At 38.7% G+C, this 18083-nt stretch overlaps 1 protein-coding gene across 3 annotated transcripts in view; it reads right to left on the reverse strand.

The window, feature by feature from the left end:
• AGAP1 (ArfGAP with GTPase domain, ankyrin repeat and PH domain 1) overlaps positions 1–18083 on the reverse strand; it is a 375696-nt gene that overhangs the window by 215558 nt on the left and 142055 nt on the right. For all 3 annotated transcript variants that reach the window (XM_054380803.1, XM_054380802.1, XM_054380801.1), the window contains exons 4-6: positions 15498–15583; positions 10977–11118; positions 7827–7961 (exon numbers count right to left, since the gene is read on the reverse strand). In XM_054380803.1, the coding sequence (XP_054236778.1) occupies positions 7827–7961; positions 10977–11118; positions 15498–15583 (363 nt within the window). The remainder of the gene's footprint in view (positions 1–7826; positions 7962–10976; positions 11119–15497; positions 15584–18083) is intronic.

Genomic DNA, 18083 nt, shown 5'->3' on the forward strand with positions numbered 1-18083 from the left:
TCAGAGAGGCTTATAGCTACAATACCTTGCATTTAAAAAAAAAAAAAAGCAGTAGTTGATTGTTAGTGATTGGAAATGATACTCCATGCTTAACAAGGAAAAAAAAAAAAAGAGAGAGAACAGATACTGTCATTTTTTCAGCTATGCTTACAGAACTGAACACGACCTCCACCTCTATGTCCACATCGACACACAGACCTAGAATTTAATCTCTGGGTGCAATACAGACATTACTGATACACGTATGCTGAATAGTGATTTTTAACATTTGATGGAGGACAAACTAGTATGATGGGAAAATAACAAAAATCCCATTTTAATCACGGCACGTTTTATTCATAAGCAGATTAGGCAGAGCACATCCAGAAACAGAAAAAAAACAAGGAATTCTCAAACTTTCTCCCTCTTCCAGAGTGTTTTTGCTTCAGGTTTCGGTGTTAATGGAAAACAATTCCTAAATCCTTCATTTTTTTGCCAAGGGGTTCTTTAAATGAACCTGATCTGAATGCTTGCTGTTCCAGGCTAAGCCATAGCACCAAGGACAAATATTTCATCCCTTTAATTTCTTTTTCTTAAAAAGTTAATTAACAAGTATCTGGACCTAGCTACTGAAAGATTTTTACCCATTATTGATGCAGCACAGAGCAGCACGTCAAAGTTTTACCAGCCTAATCCAGTCCACCTTCTGTCAGCTGAACTAACAAGCAATCAGGGCCACATATCCCTTCAGATGCCATGCCACAGTTATGGACACTCTCTAAAAGCTCATCAAAATAGCCACCAAAGGAATCCCAGGAGCCAGACAACCTGCTCCCCAGCTCTGCGCTGCACTTGCGTCCTCACTACCCCAGCTCTCCCAAAATGAAGCAGCCTTCAGGCCGTCTCTAGTTCAAGAATGAATATTGCCTCTTCCTAAAACAGCTGTCAGTAGAATGGGACTGAGACTTTATTTACTTCCCATTAGACTGATTAATATTTCCTAATGAAAACACATCTATAAAAAGCTGACTTGATAACGCTGATAGCAAGTGACAGCCTTTCCCTGCAATCCAGCTGCATGAGAATTAATTTGTCATCTTCTCTACCATAATGGAGAATCTGTACTTCAAGGCACCCCTTTTAGACAGAGTTGTTCAACACAACAATTGAAATATTATTTAGATTTAGAAATAAAATATTTCTGGCTAATGTTTACACAGTCAATAATAAAAAGATTACTTTGCAAATAACACATTAACAAACAACAACAATAATACAGCACCAGAGGTAAAGGTCCAAATTGTGATGACAGCAATGGCCTCTGCCATTATATACCTGGAACTTCTGCCTCAACATTCAAGGGTTTAGTGAGATTTGGGGCATTTTTCTTTCAAACTGTGAGCATTACAGCCATCCATACAAGGTAAAACCTCAGAAATCTGCATTTGACAACTGATGGAACAGGGACACGTATCCTATCATGTGCACAACACATGGGTATTTGAGTTTTCACCTTCACCCTTGCTTCACAGAATCATAGAATGGCTTAGGTTGGAAAGGACCTCAGAGACTATCTACTCCAGCCTCTAAACTAGACTTGGTTGCCCAAGGCTCATCCAACCTGGTGTTAAACATCCCCAGGGAGAACATATCCACAACCACTCTGGACAACGTATTCCAGTGTCTCACCTGCCTTGTACCAAAGAACATCTTCCTAAGATCCAGTCTAAACCCACTCTCCCTCAGCTTTAAACCTGTCTCTAGACACCCTTATGAAAAGTCCCTCTCCAGCCTTCCTGTAGGATCTCTTCAGGTACTGGAAGGCAGCTATAAGGTTCCCCCACAGTCTTCTCTTCTCCAAGCTGAGAAGAACACTGAGGCACTAAAACCCAAACCCCAGCCCTAAATAAACCCCAACCCTAAGCAATGCATGTTTCCTAAGATGGACCAGGCAGCAGACAAACCATCCATGCCATCAGACACAAGTTCACCACGTCAAAAATCTTCCACCACGTGCATCTTCACAGGGTGCGACACGTCCAACAGCACTTAACAGGGAGGCTCTAAACCTTGCCACTGCAGAGATCCTTTCCCAACAAGGCTCATCAGTAACAAATAAACATACACATACAAACACATACATGTGCATACACACACAGAGAAGAAATACAGCTCTGTGAATTCCAACAAACTACACAAGTGGGTCAGACTGCAAGCCCCTAAGAGTGGCTTTATCTCCCCCAACAGGAAGAAATGTTGGAGTTAAAAAACTAACGTGACTAAGCAGCATGTTTTCAGCACTTAGGCATGCACAGACAATTCCAGTGGGAAGTCACAACAACATAAAGGATCTCCACACTGCAAGTTCATGCTGAAGGATATAAATATCTTCTACTCAGATCACTACCAAGCAAAGCGAACTGCTAAGCTACAGTACAGACTCAGTTTTGAATCGAAATCAGATATATCTTTTGTTTCACACCCAGTCATGCAAGCTACATAGAAGGTAAAATTTTATCCTTTATATATTTGAAAATTTGCTGCTCCTCTGCAACATCAGAGAACTGCATAGCACACAGCTAAACGGGTTAAAGAAAATCTGAACATAAAGAAGGGAAAGATGTCCAATTATGAATACATCATGAACAAAAATAAAAGCAATTCTTATGCATTAATGGTACATCAAGCTAATTCAAGAAAGCTAAAATCATTAAAAAGGCATCCTGGGGCAGTACACAGTCATTACAATACTGTGCTGACAAGAAATATTAAAATAATCATTTCCAATGTCATTGATAAAATCCATCCTGATGAGCATGGAGGAAAACCCCACTCCTAATTCTTCATTGGGAAATCCAAAATAAAATTCATCTTATTAGCATTTGATCTTATTTTTTAAAAACACAATTCCCCTGCCCAACAAATTCCAACTACAAATGTCAAAAGCTAAAAATGTCCTGGAACCTGGGATTTTATTTTCTTATTTCGGACTAAAATTCAGGGCCTGCTCATGCAGCTTCGACTTGAAGCAGCATCAGAGATTAGACCCAAATGGTACAATGCTGAAGGTGAAAAACAGCCCTCTAAAATGTCCAAAACTCTGCTTTGTGTAGAAGTACAAACTTGTACATGAAGCAGTTGATTGTCACACCACAGGGTGCCTGAATACTTACTGCACTTGGGAAATCACAAGTTTTAGCACAGTATCAGAATAGCTTAATTTATAAATTATTACTAGGGTACAGAAAAAAAAAAAAAGAACAACGCTTCATATACACGTTTCATAAGACTAAGAACTCCCATCCTGACAACTGCTGTTCACAAATCCCAGTTTTCAAACTTCTTAAAACATTCAAGAACAGTTATCAAGAAATACACAGATGCACATGAAGCATGCATCAGCATTCATAAATATTTCTGCAGCTGGAAGTGAAATCCTGCTTCAAAGCAGTGTGTGTATTACACAAGTATGGACCTACTCTGTCACAGTTAACAGTGAGCTTATCAAATGCAATGAAGCATTGTAAACAATGCATTTGGATTAAGTATCATTTTTGTAATAATAGACGTTGAAGTTACATTATTCTGCCACTCAAGAAATCAGTCAGACAGAAGTCACAGCAGATGACCACCAATAAAGAGTTCAGGAGATGCTTGCAGAGGAAAAATTAGAAATTTAATTTCTAAGGTGTGTGGAGGAGTAAAAGACTCTTCAATGCCCTTTCCAGTTTCTTCCTCTGTAAGGCTGGCCTACATCACATCAAGGCAGCAAACAGAAACAAGAAACTAGATGCCAGAAAAACACCTTTTGTTACAAAACTAATTAATTGCCAAGTTAAAGGGAAGTGTGCTATAATTGGACTGGTAACAGGGGTTTGGACAATGCACGTTCACAGACAGATACAGATTTACCAATGCACTGACAATTCAAAGCTCCTGAAAAACAGAAAACAGAGAGGAAGAGCAGGGTACATTTGGACCATAAGTTGTGTATGTAAATCCCAGCTGATGCAAACCAGTGAGTAATCTTTGACTTGATCAAAACAGAAGTTGTTACATGCAAAGTGAGAGCACTAAAGCTAATATGACTACAGCAAATCCAGTCTCACCTATTGCATCCACATTAAATAAAAAAACCCAAAACACAAATAAACAAAAAAAACCAACCCCCCTGCCTACAGTAATCAACAGTATTCTAAAAATGTACAGAAGTGAAATGTCCATCAAACTAACAAGCCAGCAAAAGCTGTGAGACCTTTGTAATAAACTGAAGTAACTCCACAGATGCATCAAAGCAAAGGTTTGGAGCATCTGAACACCCAGCACTACCTACCCTGAAACATAACAGTGACTAAATCCTGTATCTAAATCTCAATACTTCAATACTGAAAGTGGTCTTAATAAGAATAATAGCCCTGCTAAACAACAAAACCAATAAAAACCCTGTCTCATCCATTCATCTACTAATGAAATGCACTAATTTCTCTGTAGCCCTTTCAAATGATGAAAAACACAGTTAATCAATGAAGGCTACTGGCACTGGCTCAGTTTCCTCAGCATTGCAAGAAATGCTTAAGAACTATGTGAAGACCTCTGCTTAGCCTGTGTCTCCTCCTTTCTTTTCTTTGTCCAACAATATTTGCATCAGGAAATATTTTTAAGTCAGACTAGGCTGTCTAATGTCAGATAATCAACTCCATTTATTCTGGAGAGGATCTGAAGACAAGAAATTATTAACCAGCACCATGTGCTGCTTGCTTTGGAGCAAAGGAGGCTTAAAAGCCTTATGAAGGGGACCAAAGCAGTAGTCCCTCCAAAGGTTTTATCTCAGAATTCAATTCATTTAAACAAACAAACAAACAAATCTATACATATATATATATAAAAAAGTAAACTATGGGTATAAGGTCCAAGTAATGCAACTAGTCAGACCTTTGGTTCCCCTATTGAAGAGGGGAATCAAGACCTTTAATATAAGATGAACAAGAGTCACTCCAGTTTAACAGCAGATCAGAGAAGATGCATTACCAAGCAGAAGCCAGTGAGGTAACAGCCTGGCTGCATGGAGGCTCACAAAGCACCAAAAACATGTTCCAGTGCCTGCAATGCCAGGTCACAAGCCGTTCTGGGCAATGTTATCAAATTACATTAAGTGTGGTTATACTGTGGTGCTAAGGGACATGGTTTAGCACCAGACGTGGTAGAGTTAGATAATGGTTGGACTCAATCTTAAAGATCTTTTCAAACCAAAACAATCTTATGATACTATACATTTTCTATTTCACGTCTATCAACATGCAAAGAAGTTGAGACAAAATTGGAGTGCATGTACAAAATCAATGTATATTTCATCATATTAGCTTTTATTTCTTATTGAATACAATTTCACAAAAGAAGTAATCTATTTTTTGCTGAAAAAGTTAAAAAACCAAACTTATTCTCATTAGTCAAAGGCTTTCACAGCATTAAATAGCCATCAAAGCAATCATGATGTCAAGTGACAGCTGTCCCCAACATACCACTCATATCCCAGCAAGTCAGCCTCCTGACTACAATCCAATGATACGTTCTGATGTTTCCTTTTCATGATAGAATCACAGAATCATTTTGGTTGGAAAAGACCTTTAACATCAAGTCCAACTGTTAACCCAGCACTGCAAAGTCCACCACTAAACTATGCCCCTCAGCACTGCATCTGCAAATTTTTGTAATCTCTCTAGGGATGGTGATCAACACTTCCCTGGGCAGCTCGCTCGACAACTCCTTTGGTGAAGAAATTTTTCCAAATGTCCAATCTAAAATTCCCCTGACACAACCTGGGGCCATCTGCTCTTGTTCTATCACTTGTCACTAGGGAGAGGAGACTGACATTCACCTCTCTCTGCAATCTCCTATCTGCTTAGAAATATAGAACTTTTCTTCAAATTTCTGTACTCCAAGCCAGTGCCTTTCAAAGGTTTGCATACAGACTGTATGAGCCCTCTGAAGAAGCCACTAGAAACATCATTAAGCCTACACCAAACATGAACATCCTAGGGTGGCACAAACCAAGTGTTATTTAATACAATGCTCCCTATAAACAACTTGCATTCCTCATTCACACTTCCTCTTTTAATGGGGTTAAGAACTTGATTTTTTTCCTACAAACAAACAGCAAAAATGATCAGGAATTGGATTTGGTCCCAGACACGTCTGGCAACCGTAACACATTTATACAGAAGCATCATTCCTAACCCTATTTGTTGGCAAATATTAAGTAGTTGGTTGACTGTCACATAGGTAAAATAAAACCTTTGTATTTCTTAAACACATGATCTTTGTCAGTTATTTCTTCTTGCTACTGAAATTTAGCAGACAGACAAATAAGTTTCCTGGAAGCTTGCAAGTTTCTCACACTAATTTTGTGCCAAGAGATTCCTCTCAAATGGTCCCTAAGAAATTAAAAAAACCCAGTAGATGTACAAAGATCCACAAACATAAGTAAATATATAACTAAACATCTAACTTTAGCTACCACTGAAAAATAAATACACTAACAGCAACAAACAAAAAGTAAACAACCCCAGTTGTCCTTTGAAACTTGTATATAAACCAGAAAATTCAGGCAGTGAAGCCAGTACTTTCTTCAAGTAGTTCAAGCAAAAACAGTGAGCAAAGCACCAAGATAGAGCTTCCAAAGCTTTCCTCTGAAATCCTAACAACAGGATGGGCAAAATATCCTTATTTGGAATTCAACCTAGTGCAATGCACATCAGTATTTTCAGTGTATGATTTGGGGTTTTGTTTGTTTTCTTCCCCCAGTATTTAAAAATGTGAATGTTCTTGTGTTTTGGTTTGGTTTGGTTTTCTTCCCCTTTAAAAATCATAATGCTTTGCTTGCTTTTTTAAATTTTCTCTGATAGGTACTAATATGACACTGTCTCAACCACAGACAGCACGTCTTGGCAATGAAAATTGGAAACATCTTTCCCTTGCCCTCCAACCCAGACGACTAAGGAGCTCTGAGAAGCATTTTGACATAATTAAGAAGGTTTTTAAGACACAGAAGAACCGCTGCAAAGAAAAGCTGGCACATCTAGCCACTAACAGCTATGGTTAGAAGACAGCAAAGCCCCAAGACACCTGGCTCAATTTCCACTAGAGGGTGCACAAAGCCCATCTCACACAGCACAGACTCCAGCATTATTTCTCCAGCCACTCAAATTCTTCCAAGATAGTCAGAAAACACTGTTGTTGTTCACTTTTTTTTTTTTGAGATGGCACACAATGATCCCAAATACCTCCTACAAGGCAAACCAGAACATTGCTGCTGATGATGTTTTAAAGCACCCTTAAATAGCCAGATTCACTTCTAAACTCCTACACAAGACTGTCAATTTCTAACACTCCATGAATGCAGAGTTACTTCTCATGATGACCCAATTCCTATATTTTTTCTCAATTTACTCTCACTTTCTCAAATGTGCAAGACAATTTTCTACTACTTTGCACAAATATTCCCTCAGCATCTCCACAAGTAGTAAAACCAAACAAATGAAAATTTACTAAAATAAAGCAAGCACCAAAGGAAACTGAAGACTACATGAAGCAGCTTAAGACTTTTTAAGGCTAAAGGTTAGAGAATACAAGTGTACACATGCTGTGGTCAGGGTAAGAGCCCTCTGCTTCACTTATGATATAGCAAAACAAATCCCTAAAAATGAGCATTTTCTTTAACTAAACATTAAGGAGCACTTGCAAACCAGGCAAGCACTTGAGCTATCAGACATTGGTTGTCATTTGTATCACCAGTGACAGTACTGTGTGATATGCTGGATGAAAAAAAAAAAAAAAAAATTCATCTTTACCATCTTGGAAGACTCTCTCCACATTGAGCCCGTAAGTAGCGCAGGTTTCGTAGTAAGTGCATCTCTTCAGATCATTTGATAACTTCCTTGCTCTGGCATCATCTATGACACGTGGATTACTGGAACTTATGGCATCTGCAGCAACAGCAGCGAAAACAAACCAAACATCAAACATCATCTTACAATTAACAGCAGAAAAATGTAAGCACAAACCTTGAGACACTCAAACAGGGGTGAACATCACTCCAGTTTTACACTTCAGTGCTAAAATCAGAAGCATGCTGATTGATGCTAAAAAGAAAAATCAGGGAAAAAACTAAAATGCTTTTTGGTTAACTTAATATATTTAGATCACTGACTGAAAAATAAACACAATCACATAAAAGAACATGAGTTTTGATGTAAAAGATACCTAGAACAACAAATGGCTGATGATTATAAACATGTAAAATGATTTTCAGAACACCTGTAAATACCAGCACCAGCTTACAAGTACCTTTCACATGGAGAGTGTGAAGCACACAATATGGCATATTGTAAGGACAAGAACATTTTTGGTAGAGAAATAATGGGATGGGACCAGGTATTATGGCAGCACTCAGAGAAAGTGTCAGATTTGCACAGAAGAGATATTTCTCTTAAAAACAAAATAAAACCAAGCTAGCCAACACTTAAGACAACTAGGGGAAGGAATAACCATGATGGCAGATAAATAACAAAGCTGTACAGGACCTCAGTTGTAATTTTTGTAAAAATCTAGAGTCCAGCTCTTCTGTCAGTTCCTCATGTGTGGGTTTTTTTGGTCCTTCCCATTTTTTAGGCTAGTTCTCTGTGTTTTGCTCAGGCACAGAGAGACAGAGAGCCAGGATGGGCTGGAAGCCAAGAACTCTGCTAAACCCCAGCCCTGAACCCATGGCACACATGATGCCTCAGTCGAGGCAGACACTTGCCAGTTTAACATGAAGTGGAGATTTTTCCATATATTCATAGGTTCAATATATGCACAGGCTGACTTCTGAGTCACAGCCAAGACTGGATGCAGGACACTCATTGCAAATGACTGAGTCCCAAACCTCAAGGTAAGTCACTCATTTGACACTGTATGAACATACTACAAGGTAAGTTTTCTAAACAAACAATGCTACTTTGTCTCTTTATTCAAAAGCTGCTTTTCATGTGTGAATTTTCACTTCAATTTCTAAAGCTTAACCCAGAAGCTGAAAAACACTTCACACCAGGAAAGAAATAAATTAGTTAATGAACATATTAATAAACAAATAAACCCTGCTACCAATGAAGAAGTTCCTTCATCATGGCTCTTGTAGTAAAGAACCATAAAAGTAAGTTTATAAAGTGAAAATACTATGATCAGCTCTTAAAAAAGGCAACTTCCCTCCTCCCCTCCCCCCAGGAGTATCATGGCAATTGATTATCAGTGGTAAAAAAAAAATGTATGGAGAGACAGCAGTACAACCTGCTCTACAAACCTCTTCAGCGATCACCATGACAGGCATCAATTTCAGAAAGCTTTCTTAAAAATCTGCTACTTTCTGTGGCAGGAAAATTATCTTTGTCCTTATGGGGAAAAGCATCACTTCATTGTGAGCATGAAGTCAGTGACTACTGCAATGTTGCATTTGAGGCATCTCAAATACATTTGAGATATTTGATAGTGATAACATCTCAGCTGATGTTACTAGTACCTTCTCTTGAGATGTAATAAAATCAGAGCTGTTATTTAGAAAGCCAGAGGCAGAGATTATGTTTTTAATCAGCAGAGGGCGCTGGAAACATTTAACAGGAAAGGAATGGCTAAGAACCCCAGGGCTTTGAAAGTTTGACACCTAAAGCAAATTCAGTGCAACTGCCTGACCTGTGCAACGAGGCAGAGGAGGAATGCAAATGATAACATTCTTGGTGAGTTCATTCCTAAAATACTGGTCAAAACCAACAAGCTGGATGTCAAATACATTTGTAACAGATATATATTTCATTTATTTCATTTCAATTCATAGTCTGACAGTTAAAAAAAGCTTTATATTTTTTTCTGATGCTGTCCCAGATGTCCCAGAATTAGCAGCATTTCCATTTTCACACTCAATTTTAAAAGTTCCCTTTGCATGAGTGCTGCAACACAAATTGAACTTACAAAGGAAAAAAAAAATCAAATTCCTTTCTGGCAATAATAGGAATGAGATGAAAAACAATACTTCAATGTGTGAGAAGTGCAGAAATAAAAATACTTCAGGGAAACCCTCCCCCCTCTCCTTCTTTCAGCTCCACTTTTAAGCTGACAGTGTGGCCCTCCAGAGCAGTTAATTTCTGCTTTTTGGCTGTAGTTTTTGCTATCCTAGGACTTTTTGTGTACCTACTTCTCTTTTAATTTGTTATCATCTGTTTCCACCCCACAGCCTGATTGCAATTCCCCCATCCATGCTGGTCCTACTTCCCCCGCCTTCACGTGGCAGCGTTGGCGGCACAGCTCTGCAGGCAGGCAGGGAAAGCTAACTGGTCCCTGACCACAATGCTGCCAAAAGAGTAAGCCAAGAAAGCAGTGAAAAGCATCAACACCACCAAAACCAGTGGTATACAGTTTCATGGACCAAAAAGTGGTGTTTCTAGTTGATTTAAACAGTGTTTTCCCTGTGACACTGCACAGGAGCACAGTTCAGTTCTGCTTCTTAACAGTGTGGAGGTTTGTGATCTCTGACCTGTCCACCTCTTAGGAATGCCATAGCATTAATCACTTCTAGACTGCTAAGCCAACAGAAAACAGTTTGAATTCAGAACTTAGTTACACAACTGCCTCACCTGACCAAATCCAACATCAGCATCTCCCTGATGATCAAGAAAACCATTGTGATTTGCAAGCACTGCAAAATATTTTTTCTACATATTCTTGTAAGTCATCATTGCTGAAATCCTAGAGAGTGCTACAAGGACATTTGTTCCCTGTCTCAACCCAGTCCTCACAATGCCATTGCCCTGTGGCAAGCCATCTGAGGAAGCCCTAAACCACCATCCCACTGATGAACCAGAGGTTTAATCAGATGAGTGGCAGTGCTGATGTGAGAGGGGGGGACAGCACAGGATGTGGCTTTGCCAGCTTTGAGAAGACAATATGGTTATGTAAATCAAGACTGCACTTACCCTGTGTGCCCACTAGTACCATTGGTATTTCACTAGTGTTCCGATAGTTAGCCATGCGGCTGTAGTAGTGGTAAACAGTCTGGAAGCTAATTTCATCTTCCAAGCTGAAGACAAATATAACAGCATCCACCCACATGGCAAACTGTAGAATAAAAATGGAAAAGGCATACTGTAAGACAAGAAGTGAAGAGGAAAAAAGGAAAAAAAAAAAAAAAAAGAAGAAAAACATTCTTACCTTACTTGGAAGGGAAATACACATCACAAAAACTTAGTGACAATAATTAAGGCCTTGAAAGTGGCACACATTTCTAAAATTATTAATCTCACCACTCTGCAAGTGATGAGAATCTGGAATACACAAAGGTTTTTCCCCACACTCACAACTGCATCTCTTCTTCACTGGTACATGATGTTACAAGCCCAGATACTATCAGTGCTCATTGGTTTTGATTCACAGAAAAAGAAAACATAGCAGCCTCAGATTTCTGCATTTGTGAATTATAAATGAAGAACATTTATCTCTAGGCACTTGAGTGCCCTACTTTGTGTGTTATTTCCCCACCCTGTGCTTCACATACATGCATGCATGCTGGTGTTTCTGTTAATGCCAGGAAAAATACTGTGGTTGTGGCTTTACAAGCACTGATAATAATTCTCACATTTTGATCAACATCCAAATACATTAATTTCAGATTTCCAGTTCTTTGCTGTACAGACATTCCTAATGGAGGAAACAGTACCAAACACCTTATTCATCTTTCCATGTGAAATCAAGCTATTGTCTCTTGGCATCAATAATCTGCTAAAAGACATGCATACCAATGGGTCAAGCCAAGGTGCTGCTTCAGTGACCATGCAAGTGAAGAAGTTTCAGCTCAAAAGTGAAATACATTTGTTTAAACACATTTAGCACAACAGTGAACATATACAAGTTAAGCTTACCTCACTGCCTTTATTTTTCCCTAAGTGACTCCATTCCTAACCAAATTTAGATCAATGGAAACAAGTTTCAGCCATCAGTATTTATGCATTTCATTACCTCACTACTACAATATGCAAGGTATACTGGGGACACACTAAACAGAGAGCTGCAAGGAGGCTCCTTTGGGAAGCATTCTGAGTTTTACAAGACCAGCCTAGCTTTGTAAGCACTTTACTGCTACCAGCTCTTACTGTTTTGTTTCTGCTCCTGCAGTATTTAAACTACTTCAGTCACTAGCTTGTAGATTTACATGATCTCAGCTTTTAGAGTAAGGCATCCCAAGCTCGCACATGCAAAGCTAAGGAAAAAAGAGCCCACAGTATCAAGCTGGAAAGCTCTTTACATACTCAAGTTGCTAAGCTCACTGAATTTTCCTTTCTAGAATCAGGAGCTAGCAGTACTTCTTGCCTATTTTTTATACAGGAAATCAGCTGATAATTTAAGTTGATGTGCATATTCGTGTACTTAAAACTAAATACTAAGTCATCTCTTACAGTTACAGTGTAAAAATAGCCAAAAGTGTTTCAAGGTTTTCAAGACAATCTCCTAGATGATAACAAGAAGACTGTTTACTCACAGCATAGTTACTGCCAGAATAAGGACAAGTACCATGCTATTAAATTTGAACTGTTTAAACCAGAAGATCTAACTAAAGGAACCCGAGCCAGCATCATTACTGTGGACTCAGTTTTGGGTCCTATTATGAAATGGTTCTTGCTGACTGGATGCAGCAGCATCGTGATAAGGGCTCCTCCTTACAGCTGCAATATCTTAAAAACATCAGTTTGGAAGCTAACAGCCTCTCTAAATTGTGTTAATATTTCCTCAGTGTGTAGCAGTAGCCTTCCAATGAAGATTATTTTAAAAATCCAGAGGGTGATTATTAAATGCAGCTCCTCCAGACACAAAATATTTTCAGCAATTTCTTCCTGATCTTTTTATATTTAAGCAAGTTTAAGCTTTGTAAATATGAGACCTGTGCTATTAAAAACCAAAGGCATTTCTGAAAACACATACAAAGTCTGGAAACTCAGGATGTCTTATTTATACCACTGTGCAGGGAATGACTTGAAATAAGAAGGAAAGGTTGGCTGCTGATATACAAATCCATCTCCAAACTGTGACTGAGCAGATCTGTTAGTTCAAGAGAAGCCCACACAAAACCAAGTCATCAAAACAGTTCTAAGTTAAAGACTAATAGTGTGGCTGCTCATTATAGCTCAGTTGCTATATTAGTCAGGTTTTACAATAGGATGGTACTGCATTTGTAAATCACAGCACAAGAGTAAAATCACACCTGCTGAGCAGAAGAAATGGTCAATATTCACAAACTGAAGGAGCACCAGCTAGTGCACCTCATCCCCTACTCACTCTATAAATTATAATTAGCCTTTTAGTTTGTTGTTCCCCCTCCCCTTTTTATTTTACGTTTTCATCTTTGAAAAATCTTACGGTAAACAAGGAAGAGGTGGATCACAGACGGAGAAAGTAAGTTTTCAAATGAGCTTATTCTCCCTCCCTTCCTCCTTTCTCACTGAACTGAGACCTGAACTGCAGCCTTTGCACTGCAGTGGGGAACCCTCCCTGACCTAGTGCCACTAAGCACCACAAAGACCACAGTTCAGCTCACTACTTATTCAGGTCATAATTCTATCCTAATTATCCACAAAAATTTACTGGACTATGGCAAAAAGCACAACCTTAAGGCTAAAATAACCAACTCTTTCCATACTATAAGCAAATAATGGGAGGTAAATATTTTTCTTCCCACAGCATTCCATTTTCACTATACAGTTATACTCATGAACCCAGAAGTAAACTTTTTGTTCCAGAATTAATAAGCAGATTAAAGATCTTTAACAGGCATGTGACTGGAAATTATACCCCAAAAATCCAAAGAGAATTTACATGTGGAGTCTTCTGAAAGGTGAACTAGCACTAACACCTTAAATCTTTCCATTCTCGTGATCTGCTGAAGAACAAACCTCAGCCACAATATTAATTAATAACCTAAATACAGCTAACATAGATCAAAAGCAAGACACTGTCTCTGTTCATTAGTTAGCTCAAGGGAACTCTGCAAAGCCAATTCTTCAGGTAGAAAAATATTTAGATTGCTGTGTGTACCTTTTTGTTTTTATATGCATGAATGTTCTGTAAGCATCAGGGCCTGGAAACCGTTGTGTACTGCAGCCAAATCACTCACAGCCTCACACAGAGCACTTCTTTTAGGCTCCTGCCTCACACGGCTGCAGATGTGTCAGTGACACTACTTTTTTATTTTTCTTTTAACTTCCTTCCAGGATGTCTCTTTCAGTCTCCATTTCCTCCACCTCCTTTCTCTTCTCCTTTGTCCATGCACCTTCCCCCACGCTCTACTCCTCCTGCAGCTCACAAGCAATAGCGGAGCATTGAAAGCCAAGCTGCTGCTGCTGGCACTGCTCCTGTTCAGCTGTTTGGCAAAAGAACAGTTCCTGCTGCTGGATTTTTTTTTTTTTTTTGAGAAGCTGATACACCAGTTAACAGCAAAGCAAGGCCAGCATCAGCCAACACATTTGAGGAATCCCACTAGTACCCAGGTAAGAAGATGTAGGGAGGAAACAAGGAGGATGCTTGAAGAAAAGGACGCTGCTTGCAGGTGGGCTGTCAGAGTCTGAGGTGATTGAAGCATCACCTAAGCAAGTGCTTCACTTCATATCACTCAAAATAAAGTAATAGACTTAAGCTACAAACCCACAAGTGTCTTCTCAAAGGCATATCTTCTGTGAGACAAGGAGGTAACACATCATATACAGACACCTAGTCAGAGATCTGAGAACTTGATGGTGCTGTATTAGAACTCTCAAAAATTGAGTCTTAAACAGCACAGGGAGCAAAACGTGAAAGCAACAGGGAATACAAAGATTTGTACACAAGTATGCATTTTAAAAATTTAGAGAGTCTAAATCAGATTAAATCTTAATAATATGCAATTTTGTTGGCAGTGGAAGCATACTGATTAGGCATTTAATATCAGAAAGACAGGGACAATCTTTTTAGTAGGGCCTGTTGTGAGAGGACATAGGGTGATTCTTTTAAACTAAAAGAGAGAACATTTAGACCAGATCTAAGAAAGGCATTTTTTTATGATACAGATGACGAAACACTGACAGAGGTTGCCCAGAAAGGTGGCAGATGCCCTGTCCCTAGAAACATTAAAGGTCAGGTTGGGCAGGGCTCTGAGCAACCTCATCTAGTTGAAGATGTCCCTGCTCATTGCAGAGAATTGGACTAGATTGTCTTTAAATGTCCCTTCCGATGCAAATCATTCTGTGATTCTATGAGCTAGTCATCTATCGTTATCACACAATGTCATAAAGCAATTTGAAATCCCAAATAATTTCTAAACACAGTATTTTTCACCTGAGAGAGACATTTACTTCTTTTTTCCCCAGCAGAAGGGTGAACAGGACCAAGACATTTCTGTTAAAGGAAAGCTTTTATAAAAGAAAGGAAACAGTGGCATTAGTCTGGTACAGCTCTATAAATGCAATGCTCACCTGTGCCTCTGGAGGGCCCCCTTCATCTCTAATCAGCAGCAGATAGCTCTGTCCATCAACTACTATCTCTTTCTTGAATCTCCCACCTGTCACACAAAGTAATTCATTACAGAACAGAAAAAGTAAAAAACACAAACTAGAAAAAGGCTTCGCTTGTGGAAAAAAAAAGTGTCCTAAGCTCTGCCACAAATTAATGAACTACTGTGAATATTACTTTAAGTTATATATATATATATATGTATATATATGTGCTGAGAAAAGTCAAATCAGATACTTATGTGGGGAAAGCAAGCCAACAACTGCATTACAAAGAGTAACTCCCACATTAGGTATACTTGATTTTGATACACACAGTTAAAAGAGTCGCCTTTGTTTTATGTGATGGTGAGAAATGCATCTCTACAAAAGGCAAGCATGGGACAGTTGCATACCATGTAATAGAAGTAGAATAAATTTATTGTGTGAATTAACATTTCCTCAAGAGAAGCCCAGATTTTACAGCACACATGTAATGTTATGAAAATGATACTTCTATATCCACAAACCACAGTTAGGGGAAAATACTAGAGACATGTTAGACAAAAAAAAAAAAAAACTACAATGGTGGTACCTCTGAACAGATGTACTAAACTAAACACAGAATGTTGTGCCACTTGCTAGCAGGATGAATTAAAGACCTAGAATTAGAGATCTAGATTAAAAAAAGTGGAGTCACAGCCTCCAGCCACATTCTACTCCTGATCCTATTATTTCAGCAAGATGCAGAATATTGAGTGTTTGTGAAAACCAAAGAGCTGGCACTAAACCCAAGGAAAAAAAAACTGGGGCATGCAGCTGCCTCAGTACTGACCCTCTTCACTTGCCTCATTGAGACTTCAAGTATGGCCCAAGGGCAGAATTGGGATTGCTTTCCTTTGGGGTTAAGCATATTTGGTGCATCTTGCTGTGCCTCGTGACAGACTTCTGATAATGACAAATCACATTTAGGGCTTCTGGTGTGACCGACCCTAAGCCAGGATTAGCAAACTTGGCCTGCCTAAGTAGTTGGGTTGCATTTAGGCTCCCCTCCTGGAAGCAAACCCAGTCTTTATCTCCTCACCTAAACCACAAAGGCTCCAAAGCTTTTAACACTTACCATCACCCAACTGCCTCACATCTGAGCTTACCAGACAAAGATAGAACATTTATCTACTAGCACACCTCAAGCTTCTTTCTTCATTCCTCTTTTTAGCTGGAATTATTTCCAATCCGAAACCCATTGCCTAACTACACTTACTTCAAAACCTGTCATACTATCAAAACCAATGCATTTAAACATGCCATGGGCAAGTGAACAATTCTGACTCTTTCTCCAAACGAGCTCTCCATGCAAGTAAGTCAGCACATACAGGCTTCAACTGATCCTCAAAACATGTGCACAAAAATTGTTAGCCTTAGGGAGACAACAAACTGGCTTAGATCCACCATTCCCCAAGCCCAACCATTAGAGCAAGCTTTCAAATCAAGATCATTCAACAGTTCAGCTATGTACACTATTTAAGCATGTTTAAACATATTTCATGCTTAGTAAAAGACATGAACCCAGGTTTGTGTTTGTAGTTTTGTTGCTGTCGGTTTTGTGATGCTTTTTCTGATGGTAGGGTTTTGTTTCTTTGTTATGCTTGCTTTTTCTGTTTCGGTGGGTTTTTTTGTGTTTTGCTTTTGTGGGTTTTTTTGTTTGTTTGTTTTGTTTTGTTTTGATTGTTTGGTGGGTTGGTTTTGTTTTGTTTGTTTTAATTTTTTTATTAACCCACCCTATTATGAAGAATTTAGCAGTACCAAATATACAACAATTAAAACTGTCACATTTCTGGTTGTTTAACTGCACAGGAGTAGAAAAGTTATGTATAGATTTTCATTATCTCGCTCACAAACTAGATTTCATTTTTTCCTTAGAAGATCGAGTGTCAAATAAATACATGTCATTAGTGAACCTGAAAAGAATAATCAAAACCAACCATTAAACTTGTCAAGGAAACTCAGCTCTCAGGAACTGAATTTCTATTAACTAGATCGTTATTTCTATACGTTCTCTATTAATTGTATATGCTTCACAAGGAATAGTTAATTAAGAGGAATTACTTAATACACAGCCCTCCAGAGAGGCTCTTCAAAGCTGTAACTAACAATGGAAACGCAGCACAGACGTGATCGAAGAGTGAAAGTTCTGTGTAATTGCCATTTCCTATTTCCTTTTTTTTTTTAAACACTGAAAGTTCACACACCTAATTATAAAATACCATGAACAGACCACGTTTAAGAGCCTACTCATTACTCCCTCCTCTTGCCAAGAGGACACCTTTCAAGTCTCACTGTATCTTCAGTCCTCAGTGGTGTAAAGAAGGTACAGACAAGGTAAAATAAAAAGCTTAAGTAAAGAATTGGGAAAAGAAAAAGGAAAATAAATCCATGACTGTAGTGTTTAAATGAACATATGCACAGATGACAAATATGAGCACTAACAGATGTATTCTTGAGAGCCACTTCGTAGTCACTAATGATTTTGTTTCATGAAAGCTGCTTTGAGATTTGTACCTTATTTAATAA

This window comes from Indicator indicator, chromosome 5 (assembly GCF_027791375.1).
Source record: "Indicator indicator isolate 239-I01 chromosome 5, UM_Iind_1.1, whole genome shotgun sequence".
Classification (NCBI taxonomy): domain Eukaryota; kingdom Metazoa; phylum Chordata; class Aves; order Piciformes; family Indicatoridae; genus Indicator; species Indicator indicator.